General features: G+C 37.0%; 1 protein-coding gene across 5 annotated transcripts in view; it reads left to right on the top strand.

Moving 5' to 3' along the window:
• ARHGEF3 (Rho guanine nucleotide exchange factor 3) overlaps positions 1-17,513 on the top strand; it is a 138,734-nt gene extending 121,221 nt beyond the window's left edge. For all 5 annotated transcript variants that reach the window (XM_014943251.1, XM_014943253.1, XM_014943252.1 and 2 more), the window contains 8 exons: positions 4,635-4,805; positions 6,550-6,612; positions 6,974-7,070; positions 7,172-7,248; positions 8,824-9,081; positions 11,098-11,268; positions 14,008-14,194; positions 15,220-17,513. In XM_014943251.1, coding sequence (XP_014798737.1) covers positions 4,635-4,805; positions 6,550-6,612; positions 6,974-7,070; positions 7,172-7,248; positions 8,824-9,081; positions 11,098-11,268; positions 14,008-14,194; positions 15,220-15,566 — 1,371 coding nt within the window. In that variant the 3' untranslated portion in view covers positions 15,567-17,513. The remainder of the gene's footprint in view (positions 1-4,634; positions 4,806-6,549; positions 6,613-6,973; positions 7,071-7,171; positions 7,249-8,823; positions 9,082-11,097; positions 11,269-14,007; positions 14,195-15,219) is intronic.
• Positions 17,514-18,175: the final 662 nt, after the last annotated feature.

The raw sequence follows: 18,175 nt of genomic DNA, 5'->3' as shown, positions 1-18,175 counted from the left end.
TTGTCTATAGCAGACTCCCAGCACAAAATCACCTTTGTTAGCCTTCCCTTTCACCCTTACCCATAAACACTCAACTTCATCATAACTGGAGTCTATCTCTATACAGTCAAACAACTCCCTAATGTACAGAGCCACACCCCCCCCCCCCTCCTTCCTTGCCTATTCCTTCTGAAAAGCTTATAGCCACTCATTGGAGCATTCCAGTCATGACAGTCATCCCGCCACGTTTCTGTGATGGTGACTACATCATAGCTGTCCTGCCGCACAATGGCTTCTAGCTCCTCCTGTTTGTTGCCCATGCTACATGCATTAGCGTAGATGCACTTGGCCTGACCTATGGATTTCACCCCCATCCTTGGCCCTTTACCCTTAGGCTCATTACCAGTGGGCCTGGTTTTATCCCCTTCCCCCTTAACGTCTAGTTTAAAGCTCTGTCCATGAGCTTTGTTAACTCCTGGCCTAGTACCCTTTTCCCCTTCTGGGAAAGGGTTTTCCCATTGTTCACAAGCAGACATTTCTAAACATCTATCCCTTTTCTCAAATGAAATGACAGAGTGAGAGTCCTCATTAATGCAGCATTCTTCAAGTCCTGGCATGCTTCCCTTAGGTTTAATCCTGACAGGCCCAATTATCTCCCCTTCCCGCCTCGTATCTAGTTTAAAGACCTGTCAATGAGCCCTGCTAACTCCTGCCCCAGAATTCTTTTCCCCCTCTGGGACAGTTGTGTCCTGCCTGCCACCAGCGGGCCAGGTGTCTCGTAGAGCCGCCTATGCTCAAAAAACCCAAAGCCCTGCTGATGACACCAGTCGTGGAGCCACAAGTTGATCTGTTGCCTCTTCGTATCAATTTCCTTGTTCACAGTTGCGACTGGAGGGATAGACAAGAACACAACTTGCATTCCTGATCCCTTAAGCAGTCATCCCAAAAACTCTCTAAAATCTCTTTTAATTGATTTTGGCCGCCTCCTACCCATTTCATCACTGCCCACCTGAAACACTAACAGGGGGTAATAATCAGGGAGGTTTACTAGGTCTGGGAGTTTGTCCATCACATCCCTAACCCATGACCCAGGGAGGCAGCAGACTTCCCTGTGAAGCGGGTCAGGGTGGCATATTGGTCCCTCTGCCCCCCTCAGCAGAGAGTCACCCACAACAATGACCCTTCTCCTTTTCCTTTTGGAGCCAGTAGTGATGTTGTGTCTATAGTGATGTGTACTTCCTGACTTCTCTAGTCTTGGTGTGCCATCCTCCTCTCCATCAGCCAGTTCCTCCTGCAGGACTCCATACCTGTTCTGCAGGGGTAACTGGGGAGCTGGCAGGGGCCAGGAGGGGACTCGCCTGCTCCCCCAAGCAGGGACCTGTTTCCATTCCCCCTCTTCTCTGAGATCTCCTCCTGTTGTTTGGTGACAAGAGGGGACGGGGTCCTCTGATTTACATGGGGGCTCAACCTGTTCCCCTACTCTCACGGAGTGGCCCACCAGTCAATTTCTCTCTTGCACTCCCTGATGCTCCTCAGCCTCTCCACTTCATCCTTCAGCTGGGCCACCAGGTTGAGCAGATCATTCACCTGTTCACATCTGATACAGGTATTGTCTCCGCTGCCCTCCATTGCAAGTGCCAGGCTCCGGCAAACCCTGAAGCCAGAGGCCTGGATGCCCACATGTTTGCATGGAGGCTCTGTCTTGGTGCCCACAGCCTTCCTAAAAACAGTCTTCGACTGGGTAGAAACCATAGCTGAACCTCCTAGAGTGACTGAACTTATCTTGTACACTAGTAGAGGCGCAGCACCTGCAGTCTTTTCAGCCAGGTGCTGCTGCACCCAGCACTGGGTGCTCGCTCTGGGCTCTGTGGCCAGGGACATGTCCCTGCCCTCCCTGAGGCTTCTTATCACCTGGAGGTGTGATCAACCGGGGGTGGTGGTTGCCCAGGCTCGCTTAGCAGCACAGCCCATCAGCTTGTCCTGGCTTCAAAAAGCCCCCAGAAGAGCCCAAAAGATCTTCTCGTTGGCCCTTTTTGATACAGATCCCTTCCCCAGCGCAGTCTTACCTGCCCTGAAGCAGGTCTCTGTAGGGTTAATTAAAAGGCTGATGCATGAGAGAAATCAATTAAATATATACTTACTGTGTCCAGGTAGCAAAGATGCTAAACAAGCCAGCAGGATTTTGAGGAGTTTAGTTTCCTTTTGAGTCTCTCAGCCTTTTTGTGCCCCTTCCACCCAATGGAGGACAGTGTAGGGCTGTAGAGAATAGCATCAAGCATCTTCCCAAACCACTGTGTGTAGTTTGAGTTCGCTGTTACAGGTGCATGCCATTTTATAACACAATATTATGACTTTTTGCTAAAAGGTTTAAAGATCAAGGCTTTTACTTCAATAATCAGTCTGTCTGGTGCTATTCATTGTAAGTACCTTCTTCATTCAACATAAAACATTCCTTTAAGAAAGCACCACCACAAACAAAGAAGCTATATACCAGAGGATGCACATGGAAATGCATGGAAAGGGGCATTCCACCTTGGGTCATGGAATGACAACTGTTCTGCATGGCTGCATTCTCATGGTTGGTGATGTGTGGATGCAACACACCTGCCTCTTTTCCTTAATCTTTCCATTTGCATGTGAAAATGATGGGTTCCATGATTCATCATTATAAACAAGTGTGAATTAAGCATGTAATTTCACATGTGTTTCTTTATCTTCTTAACTCTTGAAGGAAGACTAGCACCTGACTTGCAAAGTTTTGGAAGGTTGGTATATGTGTACGTGTGTATGTTTATTTTTAGAGGTTTTGTCAATTCCAAGTAGGGCTCTTTTAAAAGGCAGAGTTTTTATTTATATAATATGTCTTCTGATATTTTAAAAACATACTGTATTTATAGGCACTGCTTGCATTTCATGGACTCTTGTCTTCAGAGGGGAATTTCAAATATTGCACTCTATATATGCTGATTTTAACCTGGAAATGAAGAGATTTTATTTTGTTTTAAATACTCTTACCCAAGGCAATTGAAAGACAATTCTGTTACGTAAAGCAGGTTTTAAATAACAACAAAAATGTAGAGTATTTTAACAATGTGAAATACCTGAGGCATATCAGAGATAGGACCTCAAAAAGAAGTCTTTAATTTTAAGGAAGCAGGAAAGGAATTTTTTCAAAATAGGACAGTGAGAGCATAAAGTATCCATCTTTAGCCTGAACTCTTTCTAGGAGTCTACAAGCAAATAGAGCTCTCAAGTCTCACTTAAATTTGGACTTGTTTTTATTGTAGTTTAAGACCAGACCACATAATAGATAAGAGAGATGCAGGTACACATCATTACAATTCAGAGGCTCCAGAAATACTGATAAAGATTCTCCAGCAGTAGATCTCAATACTGGTATTTCACAATTTGCTATCTGCTGGCACATTTCTTCAAATGCTAAAAATTAAGTAGGAATAAGTGGTGTGAAAAGAATCTGGTTTGTTGCTTGTAATGAACATTAGCATCTGAATATTGACATACCTTTTCCTTAAAGATAATGTGATTGTTCTTCTCTTTTCAGTCAGATATCCATTTCACACCTTTCTGTGTGAATTAGTTTCTTGATCTCATTATATGTCTGAACCAGCAGGGCGTTACCAGCTGAAAGGATTTCTTCATGTATCAAAACCAGTTTGTTCAGTTAGAGCACTATAGCACCAATTATTTAACCCTGCTTATTGATATATCTGGAATGATTATACCAATCAAATATTTCATGATTCTGTCAGTTTACAAAAACTGCAATTATTTAACCCTGCTTATTGATATATCTGGAATGATTATACCAATCAAATATTTCATGATTCTGTCAGTTTACAAAAAAAAGATAAATTACCATCAGGTAGCAAAACACTTACCAAGGTAAGAGGGAAGGTTTTGAAGAGCAGTCTCACCTTACGAATCCTGTTACTGCCCAACTGAGAACGTTTTTTTCTTAAGCCGTTAATATGTGTTTGATGTAATGCGCCTTTTAATCTGATATCCTTAAGGTACAGTAAAGACATCTTTGAACAAATCTACTCCCCCCCCCAAATAAATAAAACCACAATTCTATTGCATTTCAGTTGATACACAAGATGAGTTTATCTACTAGATTTTGCTGCCCTAACTTTCCAGAGTTCCTGTGTAACAATTGAATCTTTCTTCTAAAATGAACCAAAAAAGTATTCATACTAGTTTTGTCTCTAAAATTTGCATTGTTTCTATATCTTTAAGTATTAGTATCTAATGAGGCAGATGTGTAATGCATGAGTAATTCCTGTCTGTTTACTGAATTGAAACTTTGTATTTTATCAGTTAGTGTGTTGTATCATTCTGCAATTATCTCTGTAGTTCATTCTTGTTGCATGGTATATGACTGAATTGCATAGCTTTAAACGTGTTGAGAACCAGACATGGACATAGGTCACTGCAGAAATGGAAGTACTGGCCTTCCATAAGGATGTATTAGAATAATTCCTCTTGAATTCCCAATACTAAACATTGTTACTAAGTCACAGTAAAAACAAATTAGATAATGTTTGTTTGTTGTACTTAACTATGTATTTCTTTGAAAAAAATGTGTAAAGTGAAACTCTGCTAACAGTAAAAACTATTCTTCTATATATTTCTAGCGTTCCATCAGTTTCCGCAGTGAGAGTCGCCCAGATCTGTTCAGTGCACGACCATGGTCTCGAAACATGCCCCCTGCTAACACGAAGCGGAGAGACAGTAAGCTATGGAGTGAGACCTTTGATGTTTGTGTCAATCATATGCTTACATCGAAAGAAATCAAGCGTCAAGAGGTATAATTTTTCTTTTTTTAACCATAAATTTCATGTTCAAAAGACATTTTAAAGCACGGAGTTGACGAATGCTAGTAGGCATTAGTGTAGCACTCAAAGCCCTCCTGAAATTAAACAGAACATTGCCTCCTCCACTAGAAGCAGAATTCCATCTCTAGTATTTATAATTCAGGCCATATTAGATTAATATATTCTTTTTAAAAAATCTTCATGTTTCCTTAATAAATGTGCAGTTACTAAGGTATATTATACTGTGATTGGCTGCGCGTGTGTACATGTTCTATATGATAGTTTCTGTAGTGATGCTTGATATTTTGATGTTTCGTTTTGTTGTTCTAGTATGCTATTTCAGGAACAGGTGATATATATGCACAGAAATATATAATCATTTCCCTTGTTGGAAAAGAGTGTCTTTCAGGAAACTTTCAGCACTAGAAAGATGAAATATTGATCAAAAGATGTATGTTCCAAAGCAAAAGGAAAAAAGAGTACATCATACATCAGTGGTTTTAATGTGTTGTACATGACAAATTCTAAATAGTTTGTTACAGCCAATGACAGAGCTCCTATGGAATCAAGAATACCTTTTTTTCTGCAGAAATTTCTAGCTGTATTAGCAGTTTAAAACAATCTCTCTGAGAATATTTCAGAGACTAAGTCATAAATCAAAAATCAGTAACATCAAGTATTTCTTGTGCAGATTTTAACATTGTACAAGAATTAATGGGAAATAACTTTTAAAATTGCAAACTTCCAAGGCAGCTTATTGACAAATAAACTGTAGAAATTGTTTGTGCAGTGTAATGGTCATTACTGCCTTGAGGCAGAAACCAGGACCCTTCACAGAGCCCAAATAAATAAGCTGTATTCCAGGAAGTTTTGCATGAGGGTTCTGCTTTATATTGGTTCCTACACTGCATGGCTCAACAGGGCATCTGAACCACTTCCTTGTGTGCACTGTCACTTAACTCACACTATCGTGAGCCTTCCGTGCGTGCATTACTATCAAGTGAGCAGAGCCTGCACTAGCTGAAAATGTTCTCCCATGATTTATGCAGGTTGAAAGCCTGGACTGTAAAATTAGTTATCCCAGCTGACCAAAACATTGTTAACTTCTGTTCTACCCCAGTTTAGAATGAAATCATGCAATATGTAAATGCAATATTATTTTGATAAGCCAGTGTATGAGGGTGGTGGTTATTTTTAATCTACTAGCTTTTAAAGTCTCAAATCTGCTTAAAGAGAAGTAACTTAACATCAGCCGACAGTTAAGTAGAGCTCAGCCTTCATAACAAGAAAGCAACCTGGTATTGAAATGAAAATGCTCACTACCAAGTAAATGTTTTAAAGAAGATCTTTCTTTTACTTAATAGACCACTTGGCGCTTTTACCGCTGCATGTTTTAAAATGGAACATAACAAACTCCTATGCAACTAATTTGTATAAATGATTAGTATAGTATAGTGTATGTATATGTATGTAATGTATAGTTGAGTCAAAATATCACACTGAAGATGGCTGTTTCAGATAAGCATTTTATGAATAATCTGGTACAGCTCTCCTTTAAAAAGAGTGCACATGATTCTGTAGCAATGGAATAAAGCCCTATTTTATTTCTGCGATTAGATTTAGCAGAGAAATTCTGCTACATTGTATTAAGGCAGCTATTCAGAATATATCAATTCAAGAAGTTGAGTACAGATTAAATAAAGATATTTTATAATATTTGTGTCTCTTTTTACAGGCTATCTTTGAACTTGCCCAGGGAGAAGAAGACTTGATAGAAGATCTGAAGTTGGCAAAAAAGGTATGTTTTAAAAAAAACAGCCCAACACAACTAACAATATGCATTGGTTCACGTCACTTTAAAAATAATCCTTGCATTTTATAATTACTATGGCAGTAAGAGGGGCAAAACAACCAAAACATATTTCTATTTTTCCATTCTTTCTGAAACACTTAAATCTCCTGCTTCTTTTTTCTTTTTTTTTTTTTTTTAAAAAAAAAACAAAACCACATGAACTTGGTAGTTTAGGACATGGTAATGAAACTTTAAAATATTCTCAGCAATTAGTCTGGTTTTACTTACAGGGAGCTTTAAATGCTATCACTAATTTTTCAACTACCAATGGTATATGAATTACAGAGCTCCCTCCTTTTCTCTTCAGGCTTATCATGACCCAATGCTTAAACTTTCCATAATGACAGAGCAAGAGTTGAACCAAATTTTTGGAACATTGGACTCTCTAATTCCTCTACATGAAGGTAAAACTCAAATAGTCTTTGTCTGCGTTACTGTTGCACGTAATTTATAGTCAACTGGTTCATGAAGTGAAGTTTCTCTTCTTCTTTTTAATCATGATCAGATCTTCTTAGACGACTTCAGGAAGTCAGGAAACCTGATGGATCAACAGAACATGTTGGCCATATCCTTGTGGGTTGGGTAAGGCAGAGTTTTTAATCAATTTTGGGACTTCACTTTGGAGTTTTTTTATCAGACTGTTTCATTTCCATATCTAGCATAACATGTCAGAAATATATTCTCAAAGCCTTTTTAAAAGGCAAGGCAACTATTTAGAGACATAATAGAATATTTTATCTTCCCAGGTATTTTCCATGAAAAGATTTAGACAAGTATGTTGTTTTTTAAGCTTCTGATATTCAGGAGATGAGCACTATATGCTTTAAATAAAAATCAAAAGTCAAACTAGAGTTTTTCTGATGTAGATAATTTAAAAATCTGCTCCCTTTTGTATTCTGGTTTCCTAGGGGAATGAAGCTTGAACAGTCACATTGTATAAGGGCACCCTACAATTATTTTTGAATGTCAGCCTGTTCCAGTCAAGGTAATAGGTAGCTGTTAGTGCTGTCAAAGATACCAATTTCCTAAAAGTTTGTTAAAATAAAGCAGACAGGGATACAGGTGAGATGCTATTGCTGCCCCACAACAGAAGAAATCAGAAAGTTCACTTTCACTAGCATCCAACAACATAAATACTGAAAATATCTTTTGTTAGCTTTGTTGGTAACATTGCTTATCATTATATTAAAAAAGAGCTGTTTTTAAAAGGATTTAGATATGTGAAAAGTGTATCTGTAAGTATCTGTAAGGAGTGAAATTCATCCGGATAAAAAGGGCTTGACATTTTTAAGAGATTAGGTAATAACAGACGTTTAGCAGCTCTGTGTAAAACAGTGGCCTATTGTAAACATGAGAAACATGATTTTACTAATACATAATTTTTGACACTTACAAGCTTATAATTAACTATTTGCATTATCTGTTTTTCTTTGCATAAAGTAATTTTAAATATATTTATTTTCTGGTGAGTTTGAACACCGGTGAACTTCCTTAGGTCCAAATACATCTAAGTTTAATTTCCTTTGTTGAAGTTTTTCCATATATTGTTAATATATAGTTACATATATTGTTAATGTAGTTTTTGTAAATTGATAGATTGTTCTAATCAACACCTAAGCTAGTTTTTTTTCAGATTTAAGGCACAATTCTGTCATCTTAGTTTGGTCAAGGTACTTGAGAGCAATATACAGGTGTGATTATAGAAATTTGCTTATCTAAAAAGGCCAGAGACGGGAGTACTCATTCCTAGGCATTTATTTCCATTCATAATTAAAATAGTTTTCAGCTATTGTCTATGCTAAGTAGTGCTTAATCTTAAGTCATGGTGTTTATAATGCTTTGGAATAATATTGGGTATCTCTAGGAATGGAGGGATGAGCTAGTGCTTCTAAATGATTTAAATCCTGCCCATGGCAGGGGGGTTGGAACTAGATGATCTTTAAGGTCCCTTCCAACCCAAACCATTCTATGATTCTCTGATTCTCAATGTTGAACAAGATATCAGAGGACCCTTGTAAACCTCATCTTTGTTGGAAACATCATTGTGAATAAATCTCCAGGGAAAATGATTCTCAGCATGAGTTCTGACCTCCTGAATCCCTTGGAACTTTCTAAGCTGTGCTTTGTTTGAGCAGAAAAATTTATTCCTTTCCTCAGCTTCCATGCCTGAACTCCTATGACAGCTACTGCAGCAACCAAGTAGCAGCCAAAGCGTTACTGGATCACAAGAAACAAGACCACAGGGTGCAAGATTTCCTACAGCGCTGCTTAGAGTCTCCTTTTAGTCGCAAACTGGACCTTTGGAATTTCCTTGACATCCCAAGAAGCCGTTTGGTTAAATACCCGTTACTGCTCAGAGAAATTTTGAGGCACACACCAAATGATCATCCCGATCAGCAGCATCTTGAAGAAGCTGTGAGTTACTGTTGGGCTTGGGGTTTTTTTAGGAGATTTAGCTTATTAATGGATTAAGGGACACTTCATGAAATATGGAAATACTAAAACTTACATGAACAGCCAAAACCAACACATGAAATATCTAATCCTATTTCAGTAGCAAAATACAGGAAAAAAAAAAAAAAAGAGGGGAGAGTAGGAGGTGTTTTCCACAGCTTTTGTCTGATCCTTGTCCACTTTGTATTTACCTTTCAAAGTCGTTTTCCATTCCAATCTCAGTTGGTAATACAGAGATTCCTTTTGAGGTTTTAGATCCTTTAGGTAAATTTTACTCTCTGGTTTGAGACCTTACATAATCTCTGAATCTAGATTAATTACCATCTGTGGGAATGCTGCTGAAATTTGCTTTATTCTGTTTTTTCTTTGGAATAGTGCTGCGTTTTCTGAATTAAAAACAGAGGGATAAATCCAAGGCTTTAAAACTTCCTTATTCTTAGAAAGGGCCCCGATTCAGATATTCTGAAAAGTTTCTAAGATTTCTGTTCTTTCCCATATATGTTTATGTAGATGTAAAAATAAAAAAATCCAGTCATGCAAATATATATCTGGGAGTAAAGGAGCTCACTGTGGCAGATTTGCTTGACACACACTTCTAAATTAATGAATAAATAAATACGATCAGTATCCTACTGCTTTTGAATAGTATCTAAATATAAGTAAATTTCATTAATATTTTGAGGACAAAATGTATGATTTGCCTAGACTTCAATATTATGTACATTTAGTATTTCTTTGCTGAAAAATGACAGCACTTCTCTGTTGTTGAATTGGACAACTGTGGTTTAAATTCAAAGCTTGGATACTTGCATTTAGATATAATGTATAAAGTACCTTTTCTCCATGTGCATATTCTTTTAAATCGAAACAATCATAAATATCTCAAAGAATTCTGTTTGTTTATAAGGTTTGCTTTTCTACATAATGTCTGGTAATATTTTAATGTTTTCTTCCAGTACTTGTATTTGGTAGTTTTTTAATAAAATCAGGATATTTTTCTTGGTGTATCAATAGCCTTTGTGGTATTCTGCTTCAGCAGAACACTGTCTTTGAAGTGATGTATTTCATAAATTGTGTATTTGCCAAGTTAAATTAGGAAACAGAAATGACTGTGTGCTTGGCTCTTAACGCTGTTTTAGGCTTATGAAGTACATTTGTCTTCCTGTCTGGCAATCTGCTATAAGCACATAGGGCCAAGTTGATCCCTGATAAATCTCCTGGGCTCAGTGGATTCTTGAATTATCTGTTTGGGCATGGATGTCTCGACCCATTCCCCTGCTCCACATCCAGTTATTTAGCAGAGGAATTTGATCAGTCTAAGCAACCTGTGAGCACTATTAGACTTGACTAAAATCAACAGAACTTTACATCTACGTGTACAATTAAGGAGACATATTTAATTTTTGGATAAATTGATCTCAAAAAGTGTGCATAATATAATTCAAGATGGTGAGTGCGATTTTGTAGAAAAGGCAAAGCTTTCTTTTAAATATATTTTAAAGTAAAAAGGGAAAATAATTATTACTTTCAGTTGTAAAATTTCAGGTATATGCAAGTAGTTGCATTGTAAAATAAAATTACCAGAGGGTAACTTTCATAGTGAACAGAAGTTGAGAATTTAGTGTTTTGAGCTAGTTGCATATTTTCCAGGATAAGGATCCTGATAGTTTTTGTGCTTTTTGTTCTCTGATACAATGCAGCAGTTTTCAGATAATTATAGTATATTTTAAATAAATATTTTTAAGGGTGGTTATTTGTCCTCTGTTAGAAACAATGATTAAGCCAAACTAAAGTGTATTTTTACAATGTAGTCTGTTTGATTTTGTTGCTAATTATAGAGTATGTCTACATATATTCTTTAAAAATATACTGTAAATCAAAATGTATTTTCTTGTAGCTACCATTCAAGTTATTAAGAGATAGCTCAGAATATTGGACTGTCTAAAGTTCATGTGTTTTCTTTTTTTCTTTCTGTAGATAAATATAATTCAGGGCATAGTGGCTGAAATCAACATAAAGACTGGTGAATCTGAATGCCGATATTACAAGGAGAGACTTATTTATCTTGAAGAAGGCCAAAGGGATTCATTGATTGATAATTCACGTGCTGTATGTTGTCATGGTGAACTGAAGAACAACAGGGGAGTGGTAAGAAACAAATATTTTGTCATAAATAGCTTTTAAAGATACCTTCATTTTGCATGACAGCCAAAAGAGCTGTGAGTATACATACAGAAGAATCACCCTCTCATATATAGGAAGTTGATAAATATTAACTATTATATGTAACACTTATCTTTGGGTTAGCACTCAAATATCTACATATGGACATGATAAGCTTATATGTGTCTCTGTCTCCTAAGGGGACCTAATGATATCCTGGCTAAGTTGTAAACTGATACATTTCAGTAAAACGTACACCAAAAAAACCTCCAACAAATAAGAAAAATATTTCTGGTCTCAGAGATATGATAGTAATGTCTATAATGACACACAAAATGTACTAACAAATTTAAAATCTTTCAAAGGCTGTGGTTATTAACAATATTTTACTTCATTATTTGTTGAATTTCAAAGAGAGTTTGTTGACCAGAAAATCTTGCTCTTTGATACTGCGAATTCCAGTCTCCAGGAGTCTGCAGTATTGATAAGTGTCGTAAGCTGAGCTTTCCAGTTTAAAAAATAAAGAACATACAGATTAGTAGAGACACTAATAGAATAGAAGCCAGTCATTCTTAGATATTTTTTTTCCTAGGTCAACTAGAAACAACATGAAATTTCGAATGGACAAACAATGGAAAAGATCTTTTTCTTATTAACTGAGCATATGAAAGTTCTATTTTTAAAAAAAAAAAAAATCAAGCAAGAAAGTACAATTCTAAATGCCTTTCTCAGCATTGGGAGTGCTTTTACGCATGTTTATATATACAATAGAAGGATCATGTTTTCCCTTGCGGCTGAGATGATGAAATAGAGGCTGTTTTCTGGTTCACCTGATAAAGATCAGCAGGCAGTGTGCATGACCCTTGCCCTTCTTTGGTAGCATAACATTAAGGATATAACTAATTCTTTCCAATTTATGAACAGTATTTAAAATTCCCTAGAGCTTTTGAGAGGTTTCCACACTGATGTATTCCTTGAATACAATTCACAGTGTGGGATATTTTCGCTTTTGCATTTCTTTGATTTGGGCTGAAAAACAGATCAAACTATTTCTACCTTAATGGTATCAGTCTCTTTTTCACACCTGCTATTACAAAGTATTACCTTTTGCAACGAATAAGAGATCTCACCATTGAAAAGAGTTTCATATGATTTTTAGACTCCCACTAAAAATAGTTTTTTACCAGACTCTGCACAGGGTTGCTTTTAATCCAAAAGATGACAGCACTGTGGAATAAGGAACAAACAAAAAGTTCAGGTGTGTGTCCTGCAAAGACTTAGAGAGGAACAAGGGGAAGAAATTCAGACTATTCATGGATATCATATAAGGCATCCGTGGTGGAAAAATAGAATGACGATGGACTTTTTCAGTATCAGAAGACTGCCAAGACATACTGGGCAAGGTTTCTGCCATAATTACCTGTTTTGTTATAGATTTCTGAAAGCATGAGCTACTGGAAGAGGGGAACTCAAGATCTATCTTGTGTTAAAACTGCAAATAATGCATCTACTTAGATTTAGAGTGAGGTCAATTTCAGAAGCAAAGAACTCATGATTGGGAAGAAAATTTTGGCAATGATAAACAAAAACTTAAATGGGATGTATCATGTCAAGTAAAATGAGTTTAAAATTTCAGTTTGTTTATTATTGGAAGACACTGAAGTTTGTAAAATGGGAGGAGAAATGTAATTTAAAGATGGTAGCAGGTGACTTGTCCCACCTAGGACCAAAAGTAATTTTCTGAGCTACAAAGAGTTGTGGTGAAGCTGATTGTGAGCAGCATGTGAATTGTAAAAAGATCACAGAATCACAGAATCTTCTAGGTTGGAAGGGACCTTAAAGATCATCTTGTCCAACCGTCAACCTAACTGACAAAAATAGACACCCACACAACAAACAGGGAGCATCATCACTAAACCATACCTCCCAGCACTACATCAACCCGTCTTTTGAACACCTCCAGGGATGGTGCCTCAACCACCTCCCTGGGCAGCCCATTCCAATGTCTGATAACCCTTTCAGTGAAAAAATTTTTCCTAATATCCAGCCTGAACCTCCCCTGGCGCAACTTGAGGCCATTTCCTCTCGTCCTGTCACCTGTGACTTGAGAAAAGAGACCGACCCCCATCTCTCTACACCCTCCTTTCAGGGAGTTGTAGAGAGCAATAAGGTCTCCCCTCAGCCTCCTCTTCTCCAGGCTGAATAACCCCAGTTCCCTCAGCCTCTCCTCATAAGACTTATTCTCCAGACCCCTCACCATCTTTGTCGCCCTTCTCTGGACCCGCTCCAGCACCTCAATGTCTTTTTTATGGTAGGATTGCTCATAATTGCTCATTGAAAATATTTGAATGAATAAGATTGCTTGTTTCTTAGTAGCACAGGCAGTAGAGAAAAGCTAATGTGGGTGCCAGAATGAGGAATGTGTATAAGCATGCTGCTGTAGGGAGAGCTTTGAAATGTCATGCGCAACATTTCAAGGCCTCAACAGAAAGATTAATTATGATTGAGGCATAAGAAACTGAGAAAAGGACAGGAAAAATAATTTTAGAAGTTTTAAAATTGTTGTATTTACATACTTATGATGATGCGCTGTAAGATTTTAAATAGTGGGAAGAGATGAATCTTTGTTTATTTTAACTGTTGAAAACACAAGGGTTTTTTTTTTTTGAAAACACAATTTTCTGACAAAGGAATAATGCATTATTAACTATTATTTTTTAACAGAAACTGCATGTTTTCCTCTTTGAAGAAGTGTTGGTGATTACTCGCGCTATCACCCATAATGAACAGCTCTGCTACCAGCTGTATCGGCAGCCAATCCCAGTGAGGGACCTTGTGCTAGAAGACTTGCAAGATGGAGAGGTGCGACTGGGCGGATCCATACGTGGTGCATTCAGCAACAACGAGAGAAGTATGACTACCCCTTCATTTTTTATTTGCTTCTATAGGGTCATTATAACCTTAAGACGCATGCCAATGAGACATCAGAATGTTTGCTTTGAAATCCCCATTATCTGCATATAACATCTTAATTTTCTTTCAGACTGGTTTGTTACACTATAACTTGTTCTTTTAGATTGTTCTCAAGGTTCTCTATATTGATACTGGGATTTCTCCACACACCTGCTTCTATACTGAATTGAGAAGGGGAGAATATGTAGAATGTCATGGCAAAACCACCAAATTATAAGCAAGTGTATTTTGAAATCTTAAGATAAGCTTTAATTGCAATGACTTTTCTTGTATTGTGGAGACATTGATTGCTCTTCCATAACAAAATTAATGTAGTACTCAGTGTTAAGACTGCAGCTGTTCATGTTAATGTCAAGAAGTAAGAGTTAATGTTCTTCTAATTAAGCATATTACAAAAATGTTTGTCTCTATTACAAGGGTGCTTTGCATCTCACCTATCTTGTGAAAACTTTCAGGGCTTTTTGTATTTATTTGCTTTATTAGTGAAGTGAATGGAAGAGATGCAATCTCCAGCTGATGTAGGGCACAGTATTCAGTGAAGGTACTAGAGATCTGCTTTGCAGAAAAGCAGGAGCAGTGGTGTTGGAGTGTGGGAGAGGCCTTAATCCTACTGATTCACTTAAAGCTTTACAGGTAGCTCATGTGTGGCAGAACCAAAATCGTTTAATCCAGCAATAAGAAATTATTAGAAGTGTTTGTGGTGTTGTGTGTTCTTGCCCCACAAAACAAAGAGATACCCAAACTTTTCTCTCTGGTTTGATGTGGTATTGGCAGGGAAACATCGTTCTTGCCCCACAAAACAAAGAGATACCCAGACTTGTCTCTCTGGTTTGATGTGTGGTATTGGCAGGGAAACATTGTAAGTCAAAGATTTTACAGATTCTGTTATTTTAATATACTCATTTATTATAAAATCCATTGAGCCCAAGCATTCAGTGTTTTGATGTGTATTGTTTCTTTCAGTCAAAAACTTCTTTAGAGTCAGCTTCAAAAGCGGATCTCAGAGCCAGTCTCACTCACTCCAAGCCAATGACTCATTCAACAAACAGCAGTGGCTTAACTGTATCCGCCAGGCCAAGGAAAAGGCTACGTGTGCAGGCAAAGCTGGCGGGCCGACCTCGGAAGCACATTTCCTTTTGTCACCCAATGGAAGCAGAGTGCCCCAGGCAGAAACCACGCTGGAGCAAATGGACCATTCGGACTGTGAGTCAGACTGTAGCATGGACACCAGCGAGATCAGCGTCGACTGTGAACGTATGGAACAGACACACCCTTGTGAAAATGAAAAGCAAATAGAAACCAATGTTTGACAAAAACTTAACAGTTCACGGAAGAAAATCTGTCTCTTACCTGTACAGTATTTGCATTCCATACGTGGAACCATTTGGAGAAGCACTTTTAAAATCTTTTTTGTGACAATGTCAATGCAGTCCTCTTTGTATTCGTACCTATGAGTGTAGTACTGTAACTGCCAATCTGTATAAGCTGGAAGCAATTAATATCCTGTGATTATATTCCATAATCATCTAAGGTGGATGAAAGAGGTACTTGACCAGTTATTCTCAATGTCCTGCTGTAAACAGAATCTATAAACTACTGTTTATATGTGCATTACATAAAGAATCGTTTCTTAATTTTTAAAATACTTTATTTGCCCTTTAATGGGGCAGCTGAAGATGAGGACTTAATATGGAATTTCAGAATGGGTATCAAGATAATAAGTTTTCATAAAGGCATGGAAGGTAAAAATAATTTATTAGAAAAAAACAGCTCTTGCAGTAACCTCTCTGAACTCCTGTGGTGTTAAATCAACAAGAAGTATAGACAGCAGGCCATGTAACCAGTGACACTTCTAGGGATTAAGTTTTCAAAATGAAGTACTGTCCTGAGATCCAGTAACTGAACTTTAATTAAAATCTGGTCAGTTAAAGTGGTCAGCATAGTGCTATGGTTTATTTATCAAAGCATGTAATGCTAAAAATAATCAACTAAAGAAAAAAACCCAACCCAAAAACCAACCCAAAACCAAAACAAAAAACTCAAACCCAACCAAACCTCTACAGCCAGCACTGAATGAAATGAAATGCTGAGAATACTGGGTGTTTGTACATAAGCTGTTAGTTTGCTTTCAGTGCCATATATATGTTTTATCCCAACAGGATAAGAATGGAATAAAGCTTTTGCTTGTGAATAGGCCCTCTTCAGCATTTTGCACTCCACTGACCTCCACTGTTGGTTTTAAACACCACTAAACTAATGTTAAAACATTTAATTTTCTGTAAATGTCTGTTTACAATTATGTGTAGTTGGTTTTTAAACTAAGTGACAATTTTATATAAATAGTGCTCTACAAATACCCTATGGGATTATGTAGAGAAAGTTTAAACAAAAAGGGAATTGCTTTTCCTTTAGGATGTTACATCCTTTATATTTTTCTCAAGTTTTGTTTTATAAGTTTTTGTTACATTTACTCTCATGCTGTAATTGGAAATGTTACTGTGTTTTCTGGTGGCTGATTTAATCTACTCATTATGATGAGAAGCAGATGAGTCACTTAAATGCAGTCTAAAACACTCAGTTCAGCATCCTGTTACTTTTCAGGAACCCCTGGGTAATATTTTATTTCTTAGTGTAAGAAATGGCTTTATGGCAAGCTATGAAAATTATATATTAATAAATTTAAATGATCCTTGATATTACACAAGATAACCTGTGCAAAGTACTCATACCAACAAAAGTAGAAAACCTGCTAAGTTATTGCCAAAAACATTTTTCTTCTGTTCTACAAGTTTACAGAAAATAGTACATGTCAAGTATCGTACAATATATATATGCTGATGCGCATTACAGAAATCAGTGTGACAAGATGATAAACATTATAAAACAAGGTATTTTTATTTTTTAAAAAAATGTCATTTTTACCCTATAGAACATATTTCTGTATTTATAGTTTTTCAAAAAAGTCAATTTTCTTTTCTGTTTCAGGCTTTGTAATTTATTTCAACTGCTTCATTTTTAGAGCTGAATGAGTATGCCAGTGAAGATGAGAGAAAGAAAAAAATTTGCAGAAGAAAAGGCATAGGAAAGCATATTAGATGATAAGAGATTTTCACAAAACCTCTTCAGCGAAGTTTAAAAAGAGCGAACAGCATGTAAAGTATTCAGGTAGAGAAGAAAGAATGAATGTGTGTATTGACTTTTTTTTTTTTTTTAATAATAGCCTTAAACTTTTCTGGAAGCATTTCAAATAAATTACATTAAACCATTGTGATTTTTGTTTGGTTGTTTGTGCAAGAAGACTACAAACAGATTTCAATGGTGCACACAGTGAGTCTTAACAAATGTGACCAATGCTTACATTTTGGTTCTTGTGGAAGTGTTACACATTTGGATCAAATTTGCTAGATACAAAATAGGAACGAAGAAACAAGTCACTGTGCTCTGTGTGGGAGGCTGGGCAGGGCATGGACAATAAAATGTACCAAAAAAGATGGGTAAAATGCTGAATGCAAAGTAAAGAGGAAATGTAATATAAGTAAGTATGTCAAAGTGATCATCATGGTTAGTAATCCTGGTGTCAGCAGCAGAGTGGAGTCTGAGAAGTTGGAGCTCAAGAGCAGGAAGTCAGTAGTCTGATGTGACAGTTTCATGCTTTTTTGACAAATCTTATCAACCTGTTGGTTGATTTTTATTCCTGGTAAGAACAGACAGACAGTGTAGTCTTGGCATATGGAAAGATCTGATGAACCAGAGGTAATAAGGTAAAAGCATAGATTATCTTGCCTGAGAAAGAAAGGTAAGCAAAGAGAATGCCCTTGAAGTCTTTGAAATACATGGGTCCTCTGAGACTACAAAAGAAAATTTAACTGCCTGTGATGTTTGGTTCCCTAGATTTCATCTGCAGCACTGAAAAGGACAA

The sequence above is a fragment of the Calidris pugnax genome, unplaced genomic scaffold (genome assembly GCF_001431845.1).
Source record: "Calidris pugnax isolate Ruff unplaced genomic scaffold, ASM143184v1 scaffold128, whole genome shotgun sequence".
NCBI lineage: Eukaryota > Metazoa > Chordata > Aves > Charadriiformes > Scolopacidae > Calidris > Calidris pugnax.
The sequence above is the reverse complement of the archived record's forward strand: the minus strand, read 5'-3'. Positions and strand labels throughout refer to the sequence as shown.